Genomic DNA, 18867 nt, shown 5'->3' with positions numbered 1-18867 from the left:
GGAGACCAGCCCGTCGCTTCAACCGCAGGCGTGGCGTGGGCTTACCATCATGGAGCTTGCGATCCCTTTGCCGGGGGTCGACTGTAGAGAGCTCCAACCGTGGGCCTCTGGGCTGCGTGGAGCCCGCTGTTCCTAGTTAGAGACCGATTCGGGAGCTCCAAATTTGTAATACGTTCTTGAATGGTAACCCATATGTTGTTGCAGTGGATTTTTGTTATAGGGTACACAGACAGCATTATCAGCAAATAAAAAAGGCTATGGTAAATATAACATATTGCAGGTGTTAGAAATCGGAAATATAATATGAAAAATGCTGAAATATTCAGGTTAGGCCTGAATGCATTCTGATTGTATTCCTGCTCTTTTTGATAAAATCTGGAGTTACCTGAAAGAGTTTCTAATCCAATTTTTTATGTAGGACCACTCTGCATTCTTGATTTATAAATGTACAAGCAGGATTACCAAAAGGACTGCAATCTGTTCACAGGCTAAAGCACAGCCTTGCTTCACATTACTTTTCATCATGAAGACCTCTTAAGTAGACCCATCAAACTTACTTTGACCTTAATGACGTTGTGCAAAGAGCCTATACAGTACATGTTAACAGGATTTGTGGGCAAATGTTATGCAGATGTCCAGCCAGGAAAAACGCAGGACACATAGTGCAATCAATTGTTGTTTATTTCTTCCTCAGTACAGCTCCTAACTCTTATCATGGGGCACGGGCGTTGCCCGACCTTATATACCGCTTGGGGAGCCCCGTGAGCTGCACCTCCAATCACCATGACACCTGACTCCTCCCTCCAGAGCCGAGGGTTCATACTACGCGTGGCTCACCACCAGGTGCCGCCACATGACCACCCCCCCCCCATAACCAGAGGCAACGAAACAGACGGGAAACCAAACGAGGCAGCTGTACCTCATAAATACATCCCCACTCACAGGGTCACTGTCCAGTTTGGGAGAATCTGGGGAACTCAGGACGGCGGATGCCCCCGATGGCGAGATTGAGCCACCTGTACAGGCTCGCTCAGGTCTAAATGGGCCGGCTTCAGTCGCGCCACAGACACAGTTTCTTGCAGGCTACCCATGTCCAAAACAAATGTTGTGGGCCCGTGCTGCAGCACCTGAAATGGACCCTCGTATGGGTACTGTCGCTATGCAGAAATACGTACAAACTGTCCGCGAGCGCCGGTGGCACAAGGAATGGCGCCACCCCATGAAGAAACATCGGGATGGGAGACAGGGCGCCAACCCTCTCCCGCTAGTGCACCAGCACAGATGACGGCGGCTCCCGGGACCCATCAGCGCCGGGATAAATTCCCCGGGAACGGTGAGTAGAGCGACATAAACCAACTCTGCCGAGGATGATGATAAATCCTCCTTCGGGGCAGTCCAAATTCCCAGTAGGACCTACGGCAACTCATCCATCCAGTCAAGGCCCGTGACTCGAGCTATCAATTATCTGAATGGTGGCCGATTAGGAAAAGGGGAGATGCAACGAGACCTGGGTGTCATGGTACACCAGTCATTGAAAGTAGGAATGCAGGTGCAGCAGGCAGTGAAGAAAGCAAATGGTATGTTAGCATTCATAGCAAAAGGATTTGAGTATAAGAGCAGGGAGGTTCTACTGCAGTTGTACATGGTCTTGGTGAGGCCACACCTGGAGTATTGCGTACAGTTTTGGTCTCCTAATCTGAGGAAAGACTTTCTTGCCATAGAGGGATACAGAGAAGGTTCACCAGACTGATTCCTGGGATGGCAGGACTTTCATATGAAGAAAGACTGGATAGACTCGGCTTGTACACGCTAGATTTTAGAAGATTGAGGGGGGATATTATAGAAACTTTTGGACAGGCTAGATGCATTCTGGGGAAGTCCAGAACTAGGGGTCACAGTTTAAGGATAAGAGGGAAGTCTTTTGGGACCGAGATGAGAAAATCATTTTTTACACAGGGAGTGGTGAATCTGTAGAATTCTCTGCCACAGAAGGTAGTTGAGGCCAGTTCATTGGCTATATTTAAGAGGGAGTTAGATGTGGCCCTTGTGGCTAAAGGGATCAGGGGGTATGGAAAGAAGGCAGGGATGGGATAGTGAGTTGGATGATCAGCCATGATCATATCGAATGGCGGTGCAGGTTCGAAGGGCCGAATGGCCTACTCCTGCACCTATTTTCTATGTTTCTATGTTTCTAAGGTTCCCTTGAGATGGCGGTGGAACTGCTCCACCAACCCATTTATACTGACGAATGGTGGAGCTGAGTCCCCAGCAGGCGGGCTATTGCGGACCACAGTTCGTGATAGGTTCGGGCACCCAGGTCAGAGGTGATGTCGAGCAGCACCCCGAAGCGGGTAATCCATTTGGCCACATGGGCGTGAGTGCATGCTTGGGCTGAAGTGTCCATGAGCAGGATGGCTTCCGGCCACTGCGTAAAATGGTCCACCACCGTCAACAGGTGCAAAACACCCCAGGACAGAGGCAGCGGCCCCACGATGTCCACGTGCACGTGGTCGAAGCACCGGCGAGGCACTGCGGACTCCTGAACGGGTGCCCAGACGCGCCGATGCACCTTTGATGTTTTGCACGGAATGCACGCCCGGGCCCAGCGATTGACTTGCTTACGCAGCATGTGCCATATGAATCACGCAGCCACCATCGCCACCGTGGCCCGGCTAGATGGGTGGGCCAACCCATGGATGACGTAAAAAATGCAACAACGCCAGGCCGCCGGAACAATAAGCCGTGGCTGCCCCGTGGACACGTCGCACAGCACGGTACCACCCAAGGGACGCAATGACACACCCTCGAGCACCAAACTCAAGATCGCAGTATCATATGCCGGCATCTCCTCGTCCATCAGCGGCGCCGCAGCCGAGGTGGAGTAGTCTACTCCGGGGGCCACGTCGAGAACGGCAGTGATGGCCGGGCGGACAAGTTATATTTACCGGCGATGTGCCGGATGTCGGTGGTGAACGTGATAGACATGAGTTGGCGCTGCTGACAGGCAGACCACAGATCCGAGACCTTGGGGAAAGCAAAGGTGAGTCCAAGTGCTGTACCGCCAGGTGCAAGGCGAGCAGTTCCCGGTCGAATGCACTATAATGTTGCTCCGCCGGTTTCAGCTGGCGGCTGAAAAAGGCGAGAGAACGCCAGTGACCATTGGACGACTGCTCCAACATGCTGCCAACCGTGGAGTTAGAGGCATCCACGGTAAGGGATGTGGGAGCGTCGGCTCATGGATGCACAAGCATCGTCGCCCAAGCCAAAGCTTCCTCCACACCTTCAAACACTGCCACGACGACTTTGTTCCACGGTACCTCCCGGAGCTTTCCAGTCAACAACTGGAAGAGCAGCTACATTATTCTAGCTGCCGCCGGCACAAACCAATGGTAGAAAGTAACCATTACCAGAAATTCCTGGAGGCCCCTCACTGGGGAAGGCCACGGGAACTGGTGAATGGCCTCAACCCTGTCCAGCAGAGGCACTGCACCGTGCTGCATCACCCGGTGTCCCAGAAAATCTATGGCACTTGCCAGGGTTGATGACCAAGCCGTGCTCACTGAGGTGCTGCAATATCAAATGAAAGTGGGCGCAGTGCTCCTGCCAAAAGTGACTCACCACGAGGATGTCATCCACATAGATATTCAGCAAGTTGAGGGTCGAGGGCTTCACCACCAAGTGCCGCCACAAAGCAATGGTTAAATACATGGAGGAGAACGATAACTTGCTCTCCGCACTTTCCCTGATGCTGATGCAGGAAAAATATTATGACTATAATTGACCTTCCAGCCTTAATTCCACACTAAGATTCAGGTTAGACATGACTCACCAGTTGCTGCAGGTGCGTTATTGTGACCAATACGATAGCTTTTCCTGCTGTTTTTAATAGCAAGATATATCCGTAATTGCTTTCTTTGTTCCTCTACGAATAGCAATTGTTTGCATCACTTGCATCTTGAGGTACCTCAGTTTCTTTATGAGCAGCTGATGGAGCCAATTAACGTTGAAGGATTTCCCAGTGAACACCCTGTTTTATTTGAGCTCTACCAATGTAAATGAGACAATACTGTAGCTTTGCTTAGCTCTTCTAAGGTGGGCTCCACATCTTACTCTGACAAGAATTGAACAGGTGATATTTGATCATGATATTTCTTTTTTTTTACAATGATATTTCTTTCTTATGAATATAGTTCAGTATTGTGTTCAACCCAGCGTGACAACATGTAATGGCTTCATTACTGTGTGATTTGAGGCAGCTTTGTCGACAGTATTGCCGAGAATTTTCGACATATCATTGTGTACGATGAACAGTCATCCCAAGAACGTCAAAGGTTTCTATTCATCACACTAAAGAGGAAAATGCCTCAGCCTGGAAAGAATCAAATGGAAAACAGAAACTAAGTTTTTGCACAGTTGTATTTTAACTGTGCTGTGGGTTAAAATCCCACCACTGTGTCATGAGTGAACCATTATTCTGATAGATTTTCAAAATGCAGAGAAACTCACAGATATATAATATCGACCTACATTTATTCAGCATGTATTTGGTGCACAGTATCTCCTGGGTTTGATGCTGCCCTCCAATTCTGAACAAGTAATGTTTGCACATTCTCCCTGTGACCACATGGGTTTCTCAGGGGGCTTTGTTTCTTCTCACCTACCAAAGACAAGCTGGTTGATTGGTTGAAGGTAGATACAGAATGCTAGTGTAACTCAGCGGAATGGGCAGCATCTCTGGAGAGAAGGAAAGGGTGGACAATTTGTGTCTAGACCCTTCTTCGGACTGATGTCAGGGGAAAAGGGAGATACATAGATAATGGTAATGGACAAAGGTAATAGAGACCAAGGAAAATGTAGAAAAGATCTTTGTTAACTGGGCGAAGGTAACAACAATGCAAACTGAAATAAAATGTAGGCAGGGACAGTATGACTGGTCGGAGAACTGGCAAGAGGGAGGGATGGAGAAAGAGGGAAAGCAAGGGTTACTTTAAGTTAGAGAAGTCAAAGTTCATACCACTGGGGTGTAAGCTGCCCAAGCAAATTATGAGGTGCTGTTCCTCCAATTTGTGCTGGGCCTCACTCTGACAATGGAGGAGGTGCAGGACAGAAAGGTCAGTGTGGGAATGGGAGGGGGAGTTAAAGTGTTTAGCAACTGGGAGATCAGGTAGGTTTGAGCGGAGGTGTTAAGCAAAACGATCGCCGATCCTGCGCTTGGTCTTGCCGATATATAGGAATCCACACCTGGAACAGGGGATACAGTAGATGAGGTTAGAGGAGGTGTAAGTGAACCTCTGCCACACCTGAAAAGACTGTTGGGGTCCTTGGACAGTGTCCAGGGGGCGTGGCGGGAGTGTCCTGGGTAGTCACGCAGGTCCAATCCACCCGCCGAACAGCCGCACTGCCGCCGACTGGAACGCACCCCGGAGAAGCCGGGTGGCGAGGACTGTCTGTGCCGAATGAGCGATGACTGTGAGGAAAGTCTCGGTGGCAGTAATGAGTGCCTCAGCGGGACCGTGTGCCTCGACATCTGTGGGGCCTCGGCGGCAACGGGAACCTCGGCGGCGGGGTAGTGGGTGGGGGGCTTGCGATCGACCTGCGATTAATGATTAATTATTAACGGTCGATGAGCATGGGGGGGTGGGGGAAGAAAATGGTGACCCAGCATGACGGGACCGCCGTGACGAACAATGGAGGACCCGGCGTGCGGGGACGGTGGAAGAACAAAGGGGGACCCGGTATGGGGGAGGGGGATAGGGCACTCTAATTTAGAATCCTCTGCCCAGGAGATAAGTCTGTGTTTATTTGTTTGTTCATTTGTTCTGGTGAAGGCGCGGTGCGCACGACAGCCAGCCAACAGTCGCTTGTCTTTTTCTTTTTGTTTTCACTTTTAATTTCAAGTGTTCATGTACCTTGTGTGTTGTGACTGTTGGCAGAGCAGTTATACTCCAGAGATGAATAAAGTTTTATTGTATCATATCGTGTCGTTCTAGGGACAGGTGATGCCTCCTGCTGTTGCAGGGGAAATATCTAGGCAGGTGGGGTGCATCCCCTGCGATTGCAGGGGAAAGTTTATTAGTTTTGTTTAGAGATACATCATGGGAACAGGCACTTCAGCCCATGTATTCCTGCTTTCACTTCCATTTCCTATGGATTAAGAGCAATTTAATGAAGCCAATTAACCCACAAACCTTTGGGAGGAAATTGGAGTTCTTGAAGGAAACCCACATCGTCACACGGAGAAGGTGAAAACTCCAAACCGACAACATCTAAGTTTAGGGTCTCTAGCACTGTGAGGCAGCAGCTCTACAAGCTGTGCCTCTGTGCCTCCATTGTTGTGAATCAGCAGGAAAATTAGCATGGAGTTAATGGGCACGAGAAAGAGAATGGGTTAGATGGTTATCATTGGGGGGAATTGGAATGCTCTGAGAGCCAGCAAAGAATTCAGGGGCCAAAGGCTTTCCTTCCGCATCATAAATCACATAGAGCATCAAACCCAGATGCATAATTGATGATACTTACCTCAGATGCTGTAATTTGTGATAGTATCAGAATTCACAATTACATTTTAATAATTAATTTTAACGTTAGACATTTGCGACTTCATTTACGCAAACCTGAACAGTTGATCGCTGTATTTATATAAAAGTTCCTTTTTCTTAACCATGTTTTACTTATTTATATTATACTATTAAAGTCAAAATAGATTTCTGGCAACTTGCATCAACAAAAACTTTTTATTTAAAATGTTACATTAGCATAGCAAAATATAGCATGGTACTTTACAGGAAAGTAATCAGTCAAAATACTAACTTCAATGAAGCAGCTATTAGGGTAACTGATCAAATGTTTGGATAAAGAGGCAAGTTTTATGATGGGTTTTGAAGCAAAAGAGTTGTTAGGATTACAATCTGTACCATAGAAGATGTTACACACCGTGTAAACAAATTTGAAACCATTTTAACTGTACCTGCAGTTAACTGGAAGGGCGACTGTCAGAGTGGAACACGCATACGCACACACATCGTTTTCTTCACCAGGCCGTTATGCAGGCGGGGGACAGGGCAAGTGGGGGGACGCTGTCTGAGTGAAATTCACATGGTGCAAAGCCAATGTGATACAGACACACACCACGATAAGCTGGAAGGTTTGCGCTGCAAATAAGACGGTGAAAGCACAGTGTGTATGGTAATTCCTTTAAAAGAGGAGGGGATAGAGGGGGGGAGAAGGAGTGGAGACAACTTTTAAGAAGCCAGAGATACACGGCTGTGAAGCTCGGCGGACATTTAACATTACCGGTCGGTTATCCTTGGTTCTGAAAACTACTGCTTACGTATTTTTCCCCCAATGAGCCAATCAGCTCTGGCTACAACCCACCGGAACCTTTGACCTCCTGGCAACCCACTAGGACCTCCTGGCAACCCACCTATGGCACGAGAATTCTCATGTTGAACATGTCAACATGTTGAAAAATTTGCGGCGACCATAATGAGGCCGCGACTAGTTTCCAGAACGCGGGAATTCCTCACGACAATGAAGGTGACTACCCGGCAACCACCCGCGAACATGTCGCAACCATGTGGCGACTGCAGAGTCTCCTGCAGTTGTCTAAAAAGTAAACTAAGCGGGGCAGGCCCATAAGGCTGACAGTTACATAACGCACAAAACTCCAGAGCAAGGCTACATTTGAGTGGTTTGCACAAACTGTGGTGAGACTGGGGGGGTGAGGGGTTAGAGGGAGTAGATGGGAAAAGGTGGGGGGGAGGTCAGGGAAGATCAGTTCCTCATAAGACTTCCAGTTCTTGGCCATACAGTTATAAAGCAAGTGTGCAGAAAATACAGTGGGTCAGCTACGAAACGCTGGTATAAAAACACGGAAAAATAGGTGCAGGAATAGGCCATTCAGCCCTTCGAGCCAGCACCGCCATTGAATGTGATCATGGCTGATCATCTAAAATGTACCCTGTTGCTGGTTTTTCCCCATATCCCTTGATTCCTTTAGCACCAAGTGCTAAATCTAACTCTCTCTTGAAAACATCCAGTGAAATGGCCTCCACTGCCTTCTGTGGCAGAGATTTCCACAGATTCACAAATCTCTGGGTGAAAAGGTCCACATCTCAGTTCTAAATGGCCTACCCTATATTCTTAAACTGTGACCCCTGGTTCTGGACTCCCCCAACAATGGGAACAAGTGTCCTGCATCTAGCCTGTCCAATCCTTTAAGAATGTTATATGTTTCTATAAGAACCCCACTCATCCTTCTAAAATCCGATGAATACAAGCCCAGTCAACCCATTCTTTCATTATATTTTAGTCTGGCCATCCCAGGAATTAATCTGGTGAACCTACGCTGCACTTCCTCAATAGCAATAACGTCCTTCCTCAAATTACGAGACCAAAGCTGCACACAACACCCCAGGTGTGGTCTCAGCAGGGTCCTGTACAACTGCAGTAGGACCTCTTTGCATCTATACTCAATTCCTCTCGTTATGAAGGCCAACATGCCATAAGCTTTCTTCACTGCCTGCTGTACCTGCATTCTTAATTTCAGTGACTGATGTACAAGGACATCCAGGTCTTGTTGCACTTCCCCTTTTCCTAACCTGAGACCATTCAGATAATAACCTGCCTTCTTGTTCCTGCCACCAAAGTGGATAACCTCACATTTATCCACATTAGACTGCATCTGCCTCTTCACAGTTCACTCTGTCACATGGTTTTGTGTCAAATTTGCTGATGTTACTTTTAATTCATTCATCTAAATCATTAATGTATATTATTAATAGCTGCAATCCCAGTACCGAGCCTTGCGGCATCCCACTAGTCACTGCCTGACATTCTGAAAGAGACCTGTTAATCCCTACTCTTTGTTTCCTGTCTGCCAATCAATTTTCTATCCATGTCAATAACCTACCACAAATACTGTGTGCTCTAATTTTGCCCACTGATCTCCTGTGTGTGACCTTATCAAAGGCTTTCTGAAAGTCCAGGTCCACTGGCTTGAGAATTTTACATTCTCAAGTAATTCCAGAAGATTAGTCAAGCAAGATTTCCCCCTCGTAAATCCATCTTCGTAAATCCATGGCATGCATCTGCCCACTCACCCAACCTATCCAAGTCACCCTGCAGCCTCATGGCATCCTCCTCGCAGCTCACCCTGCCACCCAACATTGTGTCATCAGCAAACCTGGTGATGTTCGTCATCCACAAACTTGGAGATGTATGAACTCCCAATAATATGTTAATGCAACTATTGACAAACGAGACACAAACCATATACACAGTTGTAATTAGATGAATGAAAACATGTCATCTGCATTAGTACTTTTACACAGCAATACATTGATGGTCATGAGGTTCTGCCATGGAAATTTCAGTCCACCAAAAGGTAGGCTGGAAAGTCATGGTGGTGGGGGCACAACTGAATAGGTATTGCGGGTTTTGTGGATCATTCATGTTCTGACCAGTATTGTGTTTGGGTTTAGGAGTAGGCTTTTCCAGGATGGTGCAGGAGTTGAAGCCCAGTTCCATCCCAACACCTGCCTGCATGCAGGAAGTAGACTGGCTCTGGCCTGCCAGTGAGACAGCTAGGCTGCAGGTCAAAGGGTTTTAATTTGTTCTGCTCTTCTACTCCTCCAAGTTCCAATGGGACTGAATCACAGTAGCTTGAGCATTTGTGTGCATGAATTTCTGTGTTCCCCAGTGGATCTCCAATCAACTCTTCATTATCAGGTGTAAATGGACCTGAAAATTGCAATCTCTGACCTGCAACTAACTTTAGTTCATGACTTGCAAACAGACCTGAAAAATTGCAACTGGTGCCTATAACAATATAGCTCAAATTGTCCTACGTTTCATTTCCTAGCAAGGAAAATGGTGTTTGAAAATCTGCTGGAAGGTTAAGAATTAATTTGACTGAATATTCAATTATCTAATCACACACTCAGTACTGGAACACTATAATCTAGTGTTTTTTTTAAATTAAAATTCTCCTGTCAGAAACGGCTTGTAAGTTTAGAGATCACCCCACATGTTTCAATAGGAAAATCAGAAGCTTACAAAGGCTTGACACAGGAATTCATATTTTATCATTAAAGAAAAATAATAGAATGGTGCTAATGACCGAAACACGTCCCGGTAGGCTCGAATCGCCCCACAGGCCTCATAGGGGACTGCGGTGAAGCCGGGTGGCAAGGCCTATCTGGGCCGAAGGAGCTTTGGCGGCGGCTGCGGGAGACTTGGCGGCGGCAGAGCATGCCTCGGCGGTAGCGGGAATCTCGACGGCAGTGGGGCCTCAGTGGCAACGGGAGCCTTGGCGGCAACGTGGGCCCTGGCGGCAACATGGGCCTTGGTGGTGGTGGGACGTCGCAGTCGAAGAGCGTGAGGGGCGAGGGGAAGACAATGGGGACCCGGCCTGGGGGGACCGTCTGGGGGGACCGCCATGAGGGACGGTGGGAAAACAAAGGGGGATCCGGTGTGGGGGGCACTCTAATTTAGAATCCTCTAGCCAGGGGATAAGTCTGTGTTCGTTTGTTTGCCAGACAACTGTCGCTTGTCTTTTTATTTTAGTTTTCACTTTTAATTTCAAGTTTTTGTGTACCTTGTGTGTTGTGACTGTTGGCAGAGCAATTACACTTTGGGGATGAATAAAGTTTTATTCTAATACATCATAGAAAGTGTATAGAATCTACTGGGGAACATTTTGGGGTTTGGCAAATGATTTTGATTTATGATTGAACAAAATTACACCATTTATATCTCCACTGCTGTTAAAGGGGCACAGACTTGTTGAAAAAGTATTTCATTTTTTCTCAGAAGTGCAAAATCAGACAATAGAACTGAATGTCTCATGTTAGTTATGTTCACACTTTGATTAAGTTATACTTTTGTGTGTATGTAAAGCAACTCTTCCAAGTACTTTTTCATTAAACAATGAGTCTAAAAAACAATGACATTTTCTTAATTATTCACCAGAAAATTAATTACCAATGTGAAATGTTAGCTTGTTACACTTGCTTTATATTGAAAGTTGAGTGACAAAGCATCAAATATGTTCATTGTAACAAAATATGTATTTTATAAAAGTACTAGAATGTACATTCCAGAGCTATAAAAGTACTAAATATGTATTTCATAAATATGGGTTTGTTCCATAATAAATTCCATAAATTTGTTCCATTAGGTACAGCATGGACCTCACAAAAATGCTGCCAAACGCATTCATTATTAAATTATAGCGATGTTATTTGTTGAAACGTGTTCTTTATAAAATTTCAGTTAGGTATTTTCCAACACAAGTTATTTTTAACAATTTGTACCATCGACTTGCCTCAGATTTCACAAATGGTCTAAAGAAACTGTAATTATTAATTCAATGTTTCAGCATCGAGGTGACATGTTTCACAAAGTAAAAAAGGATGCAGCTGTGCTGCACAGAATACAATTTTATAGTTCCAACAATGTTCTTACAATATATTCACTCAAAAGGGATCTGCAGTTTATAAAGGAACTCACTTTAATGTAAGCACACATGAAAGTTTAGACAGCCACTGTGTTTTGATTTCTTCATGGAGATATTTTTTTCTGGAAGGATTTTACTGCCATTCAGTCCACAATTACAGCTACTAAAAAGCAATTTCGAATTATACATGAATTGAAATAACATTACACTGTTTATTACCATTCTATATTAAGTATTCCAAATCTAGTACTATTAAGTTGCAGAGTGTTGTCAAAGAGGCATTGCTTAACAATTGTTGGTGAATACATTTTGTTTGTTAAATCAAGGGATATGCAACTAACTATTTCAAAGTAGAAATATCATTTGTAATGTATCAGGCTTGCCTTTCAGCTTATCTTCTGTGATTCAATTCACATTCTGAGGAAGTTTTAGTGACACAGCAACATAATTGCTACAGACTGGTGCTGGCATGATGTGCAGTGATGGTTACAAATTTTCAACCCACCATTACTATACATTTGATGTCTGAGCAGGCCTATATTAATCCTAGCTCTGTTTTCCAGCAGGCAAACACCCCAGGACAGAAAATGAAGTTATCATAATTCCCGTGAAACATAACAAAGTGTGGCAAACACAATCGGACAAAGTGTGGTTCAACCAAACTAGTCTAGAATCGGAATGAAGTCACATTGGGTGGTTCAAACCGAAACAAGTCAAGTCATCCTCAAGTTTATTTGTCATAGAAACGAGATGTGCAGTGAAATTCAAGATGAAGGTACACACATATTATTCTCTAATAAATAATAGAAGGGTTCTGTACAGTTAGTCCCTGGTGAGAAAGGCGTTTACAGTCCGAATTGCCTCTGGGAAGAAACTCCTTCTCAATTCTAAATCAGTTCTATGCCATCAGTAAGCGACTGATGAATAATATCATAAAGGTTAAACTGGACAATATATTACAGCATGATCTATTGAAATAAAATTCTGTAAATATTTGTAAGAATTTACATAAATTGTACCAGATTTGTGCATATTTGTTTTGCCTAGATTTTTTTCTCCCGAATTAGCTGAAGTTGTGAGAACACTTTAGAAGAGCTACGATTAACAATGAAAATCCTTTGATAATAAATAAGTGATACATACACGCAGCTGGGCGCTATTTATCCACTGACGGATTTTGTAGCTCACTTTGCTTGATTATTAATAACCAGATGTCAAAATGCACAGTACAGACCATGTAAATGTTTCAACACAATACATCTTCGTAGCATTCAAAACAGATACATATCTGTCTGCACAGACATCTGAACAAAACACTTTCCTCACAAATATCACTATCATCGTATCACACTGTAGTATGTATAATTGCCATAATAATAAGCCTTCTTTGTAGAAAACAAAAATAAAAAATCAGCACGGAAATTTTAAATGTTATAAAAAAACTGTGTTTAATATAAACTGTGAGTAATGTTTTTAATTGTTTGACTTTAATGATTCCTAGCCCATGGTAATAGAGCAGAACAGAGCTTGAAGACAGTGTTCAAGGCTAGTATTAGTCTGAAAATAGGTTTTGCAAGATCATGTCCAGGAAAAAGCATTCTATGTAAACTACTCTTTGTCTTTGCAACATTTGTTATTTGCTTTTAAATAGGCATGAAGCAGGTGACATACAGGTGACAGAAAGGCTGGTTTTGTTACACTGCTTTGACTGCTTTGTTACCTAAACCTCAGTTTCACCAAAACTGATTAATCCAACACATGGATTTTTTTTAATTGACTTTCTCAGGAACGAAAGGAAGAAAGTGCACAAAGCAAAGTATTATAAAATCACTAAGGGAAAAAAAGTTGTCCCAGTTAAATTTTCACTGCATTAATTATCACGACAAAACTCAGTGATCTAACACTGGGATTCAGAGAAATTAAATGCTCTCACACAACAGCCACGCATTCACTGCAAAGTTTGCTACAGCATCTTCTCAAATAAACGTAGCAATTCCAAGACTATATGTCTCTTACCTTCAACAGTTGCTTCCAGCAGACCAAACTGTTCCAATACTTTAACAAATAACACAATCACCACTAAAACTGCTATCATCTCAAGCCCTTCCAAGTTCATGGTGATCAGGTCATTGTCTCACTGGTACTGCTAGGAATATTTTTTTCCAGCTGGGCTCTGTTTGTGTGGCCATCAAACTATGTTAAAGCCACAGTTCAGAGAGTGAACACATCCTGTATATACCAAGGCAGACCAGGAGTGGCAGACAGATACGTCAGGCCTGCCAGGATTATCTACTCCCTCGTTATCTCTGTAACACAGAAAAACAACTGTGCATGAACAAGCACATGGATCACCTAAAGATTTAGGAGGTTATCCACTAAAATGCCCTGGAATTATTGTGGAGCAGCTGTGATAGCTAGACTTCTGGGGTTTCACATCTTTTTATGCCAATGCTACTGGGTGGCATTGTTGTGGATGATCAGTTGCCTTGGAAACAGGAAAGAGCAATTGAGTGTGGATTCACATTGGATGCCGATAAAAATAAAACTCTGAGTATCCAAAGAAAAGTGCGCTGACAGAGCAGCACGATAAAGCAGCTTTCAATGCATTCATTTCCCATTGATTGTGAACATTGCATTACTGCACCTTTAAAGAGGCTTTTTTTAAACAGCTGAAGGTTACTTTTCTGGAATATCCATCTACCGTCTGTTTCCTTCCATCTGAACGCCTGTTGAATGTTACTGCATCCAGATTTTGAAAGGTAAATGCATCGCAGAGCAATGTCAATTAATTCATTAATTGTAAATTATATATGTATCAATACTTAATAAATTTGGTGCCAGAAAAAAAGTGTTTTCTATGTTTATTTTGTGAAACTGGCTGCATGAGCGTCAGACAGATGTTATGCAGAGTCAGAAATGATTAATGGTAATTGCACACTTTAGCTCCAGGAAGCAGAATATTTAGAATACCATCAGTGCATTTGAAATCCTTCACTGTATGAGTGGTTGAAGTTAAATTATGGCAATGTGCTAAAACAAGGAGAAACAGCAGGGCAAAGACTGAAGTGTCAGAAACCATACAACAGATAGAGAACTTTAATAACACATAGCAAATACAATTATTAGTGTTGTGCAGTTCATTGATCAACAGTTAATAGATGTATATATTATGATTACAATGCTGAATCCAATTAAAATATTTTAATAGAAATATGAATAATATTTCCATTTCCATATAAGGTCTAGATTCCCTGGAAACATATTGAATTTCTTTGAAGCGATAAGATTACTCAAAATGATTCCGAGGTTCAAGAGTTTAGGTTCATAAACACATTTGATTTAAAATATGTTAGGAAAACTATGTGGTATGAAGCCTTTTGTATCTCTGAAATTCACAATTACATATTTATTCTACGGCACGGTAATATGATCAACTATTTTAGGACCACATTTAAAATACATTTCAGTCAGATTGTGCCTATTTGCATATAAATCTGTAAACATAATCACACAAGTTTTATGGTAATCATTTTATACGGTATGCATGCAATTCCAATAAATCATTGCACCCCATGAACATTAAGTGAAATTAGTTTAATTCTAGCATTGTGTGATTAAGTATGAATACTGTATAAGTGATGCTACATTAAATCAATGCTATAAATGGACGTTATTGTTTTGAGGAAATATGTACAAAAATAAATGTCAAACTACAAAAAAGTATTGTGAAAATAAATTTCTGCAAAACAATGTATCTGTCAGTCTGCAAATGAGAGTGTAATATAGGCTGGGTTGACTGTGGTGGAGGCTCTTTAATTTAAAGAGAAACGCAATAGAAGTGGATCTGCTGCACTTGACCCCTCATGGGGGGGTTGGGTATTACAGCTATAATAGCCAGCAGTAACTGGTGCTGGAAATCCCAGCACTTGGCCTTGGCACCATTTCCTTATATGTTTCTGCACTTGTTAAAGATGAGCAGATGCCTGGCCTCTTACAGCTGTTTCAGGAATTCTAACATCAGGATGAACCTTAGAATATCTGAGTCCTGACTGGATTTCAGCCCACCATTGTCAAAGTCACAGAGAGAATAGAGAGTTTATAGTCATTTAAATCTAAATAGGGAAACAAACCCTTCAGCCCACCAAGTCTGCACCAACTGCCAATCACTCATTTACATTAATCCTAAACTAACTCCATCTTTCCCCCCTGCATTCTATCGATTCTTCCTAGATTCTACCAATCAGAGGCATGCCCGGGCCAAATGGAAACCCACGCATTCACTAAGATAACATGTAAACTCCACACAGTTAGCATCCAAGGACAGGTTTGCATCCAAGGTCAGGATTGAACCCAGGCCTCTAGTGCAGTGAGGCAGTGGCTCTACTTGCATGGATGCGAAATATGTCAATTGGTTGGAGCTTTTTAGAATAATAAAACCCCTTTTGGTTGTTATGTAACATAACTTCCATCTCAATGCATATTATAAACTAATTGCTTTGTTTCAGTCCTGCCCAGGCTCATCACCTCAAATCTTTTCTTGGTGCATCGATGACTGCCTTTTTGATGATTCCTGCACACATTTGGAATACAACAATTTAATCATTTTTGATGTAAATTTCCACTTTGCTCTCACCTCCATATACTCAATCCCTTGCCCTTACCTCTCTGCCACTATCTCAGGAGACATACATCCAGCATCTGCAGTTATTTCTTAAACATCTCAGGAGACAGGCTAGTTACAAATATCCATGATGTCTCTCCTGACATAAGGTACTGGGGTAGCTCAGCAAATCTGGCAGCATCTCTGGAGGCAGGGCCGGCGTTAAGCCGATTGGACTGATTTCTCCGAATTGGGCCCCGTGTTAATTTTCCATATTTCATACGGAAATACAAATTTGCTTTGTTAAATAAAGATTTTTAAAAAAAAAAAACATTTGCCATACGGATTTCTTTACAAAACGAACATGGATAACAACCGCAGCACGGCAATCAGACACAAATGATTTGTTAACAGCCAGCAGTTAACAAGTAGTTATACAATGTGTCATCAATGCATCGATCCACATTCCCCAGTAACTGTAATAGTGTTTTGAGCAAGTATTAATGACGCTGCATTCCTTTGAATACAATTCACGCGTCGTCATTAATAATTGTTCAAAACACAATTGCATTTACTGAGGAATGTAGATTGATGCTTTGATGACACATTGAGAATTTCTTGAAACTCACCATCACAATTGAGGGCTTCTTCTTGGCGAGCTTGGTGTGCAGGTTAGTCATTCAATTTACCTACCGACCGACATTGTGTCTCTCTGTCTTTCGCTCTCTCCCTCCCTCCCTCTCTCTCTCTCATGCGCTCTCCCTCTCTCTCCCTCCCCATCTTTTTCGTCTTTTTCTAGCTCTCTCACTTCCTTTCTTTCACCCTGTCACCTCAGCATTCCCGGAATCATTGACGTTTTGCTGTAGACAAAAATGCTGGAGAAACTCAGCGGGTGAGGCAGCATCTATGGAGCAAAGGAAATAGGCAACGTTTTGGGTTGTAACCCTCTTCAGACCCAGCCCGAAAAGTTGGCTATTTCCTTCGCTCTATCGATGCTGCCTCACCCGCTGAGTTTCTCCAGCATTTTTGTTTACAGCAAAACTTCATAGTGTCTACCCCCTTTGAAAAATGATTTAAAAATCATGTTATATTGTGAATTCTCGTGTGAATGGGAATAATTTGTTAATTGGATACTTAGGCTATTTTTAAAAATTATCCTTTTCTTAAGAAATGGAATCTACAGGACATTCTTAATGGGAAAGTAGTGGGCAGAAAGGCATGTCATGCATGGTTTGAAGAGCAAAAACTTGTAGTTTACAATGCCTGAATTGACAAGTTGAGGAAAAAGAAGGTGTACAGAGCTGTTTATTGGTTACAATCTGAGGAGTATGATGATGCTACTGATAATGATATGCCAATGTACCAGCTAGCAACTGATCTTCTCCATAAAAACTTGGTCTATTGCTAGAAATTGTAATTTATTTACCTATCTGTTATGAACACCGCATATAATACAATAATATTAGTTCTGATCTTGAGAATATCACATTTTTAAATTTTCAAGGCAGTCTGGGTGTTGATTACTATTTCCGTCACAATGGTCAATTTTGTAATTAGCTACATTTAGGTAATTAACTAATATGCTTTAATTTCAGGTCATCCAAGTAAGATGTTTTATATTTGTTTCAGAATGCTTCAATCTATAATAACTGAAAATTTCATTCGGTTCTCTTAATTTTTAAGAAAGTTATGGGCTTTTCACTGTCCTCGATCACAGCTTTTGTGTTAAGTCAATGGAAAAGCAATAGGGAACAAGATGCTAATTTCTGAGTATGAAAATGACCATAACTTTTTTAATACTGAAGATATGAAAGTGAATTAGGTGTCAAATTAAACATCTTTAAAAATTAAAAAATGCTTTATCTGATGGGATAAATTGTAGACTTGATTTTTAAAATCTCAAAATGTTGTAACATTGCTAGAAAATGTACCTGCATCTTGGAGATCGAAAGCTAGGTTGTCAGCCAAGAAAGATAGACTTTGTTATCCCTCAGTACAACAACATCAAGAACAATGTTGATGGTTGGGAATTCATGGGAGCGGCTGTCAAGTGTGAAGCGGTTTTAAAAGGACACTGCTGCTGGGGGGGGTTCTTTTACAGCGTGTGGGTAGTCTGTCCAGGGTTAAAGTTGCACGGAGGGCAGGAGCGTTGAGAAGGAGGGGGTCGGAGATCATGCAAGCATCCAGCTCAAGAGCGGGTCAGCGGGCGATGGATAACAGGATAGCGGGCGGTGGAGCTTACTCCATGTGTCAGTGCGAGTAACCTCCATTGATCCCTTGTTCGCGCTGACACAGGAGTTAGCTCCACCGCCCGCTGTGATGTTATCCATCACCCGCTGATTCACTCCACACTATGATCTTTGCTCTTGAACTGGTCCCCTCACTGTTCAGACGGAGAGCACTGCCAGAGGTGAGTGGGCCGGCAGAAGGTGCTGAGATGGCAGTGGGTTCCACTGTCCGGTGATGGCGGCTGCCCATAGCGACGCAAGCTGCTTCCCTCCCCGGCCACAATGCGGTGGCTCCGTGCCCGGTGCGCCGTGGCAGCGGTGAGTGAGTGGGTTACTGGCATGAACCCCGACTCCCTCCTTCTCAATGCTCCTGCCCTCCCCGCAAGTTTACCTCTGACACAGACTCTCCACATGCTGTGAAAGGAACTTTCCCCCCCAATTGGTCCCTTGAACTAGTACCTGTGTAATTTGTCTCGGTGTGCTCCCGTTTCAGACTTCTTTAGACTGATTGTAGCAAGGGGCAGAAAGATGAAAGCTCTGTGTTCCCTAGTTCTGCTCTTGCTCCCCCTTCCCCCAGACAG

At 43.4% G+C, this 18867-nt stretch overlaps 1 protein-coding gene across 2 annotated transcripts in view; it reads right to left on the bottom strand.

The window, feature by feature from the left end:
* The window catches only part of kcnip4a (potassium voltage-gated channel interacting protein 4a), a 460669-nt gene that overhangs the window by 255736 nt on the left and 186066 nt on the right, over positions 1-18867 (bottom strand). The window contains exon 1 of one of the 2 annotated variants that reach the window (XM_055638274.1): positions 13475-13840. The exons of the other annotated variant lie outside the window; for it this stretch is intronic. Within the exon in view, the coding sequence (XP_055494249.1) occupies positions 13475-13574 (100 nt within the window). The 5' untranslated portion in view covers positions 13575-13840. Of the gene's footprint in view, positions 1-13474; positions 13841-18867 lie in introns of those variants that run through there. 2 annotated transcript variants of the gene reach the window in all.

Source organism: Leucoraja erinacea, chromosome 1, assembly GCF_028641065.1.
Source record: "Leucoraja erinacea ecotype New England chromosome 1, Leri_hhj_1, whole genome shotgun sequence".
Classification (NCBI taxonomy): domain Eukaryota; kingdom Metazoa; phylum Chordata; class Chondrichthyes; order Rajiformes; family Rajidae; genus Leucoraja; species Leucoraja erinaceus.
This window is presented reverse-complemented; position numbering and strand designations above follow the sequence as displayed.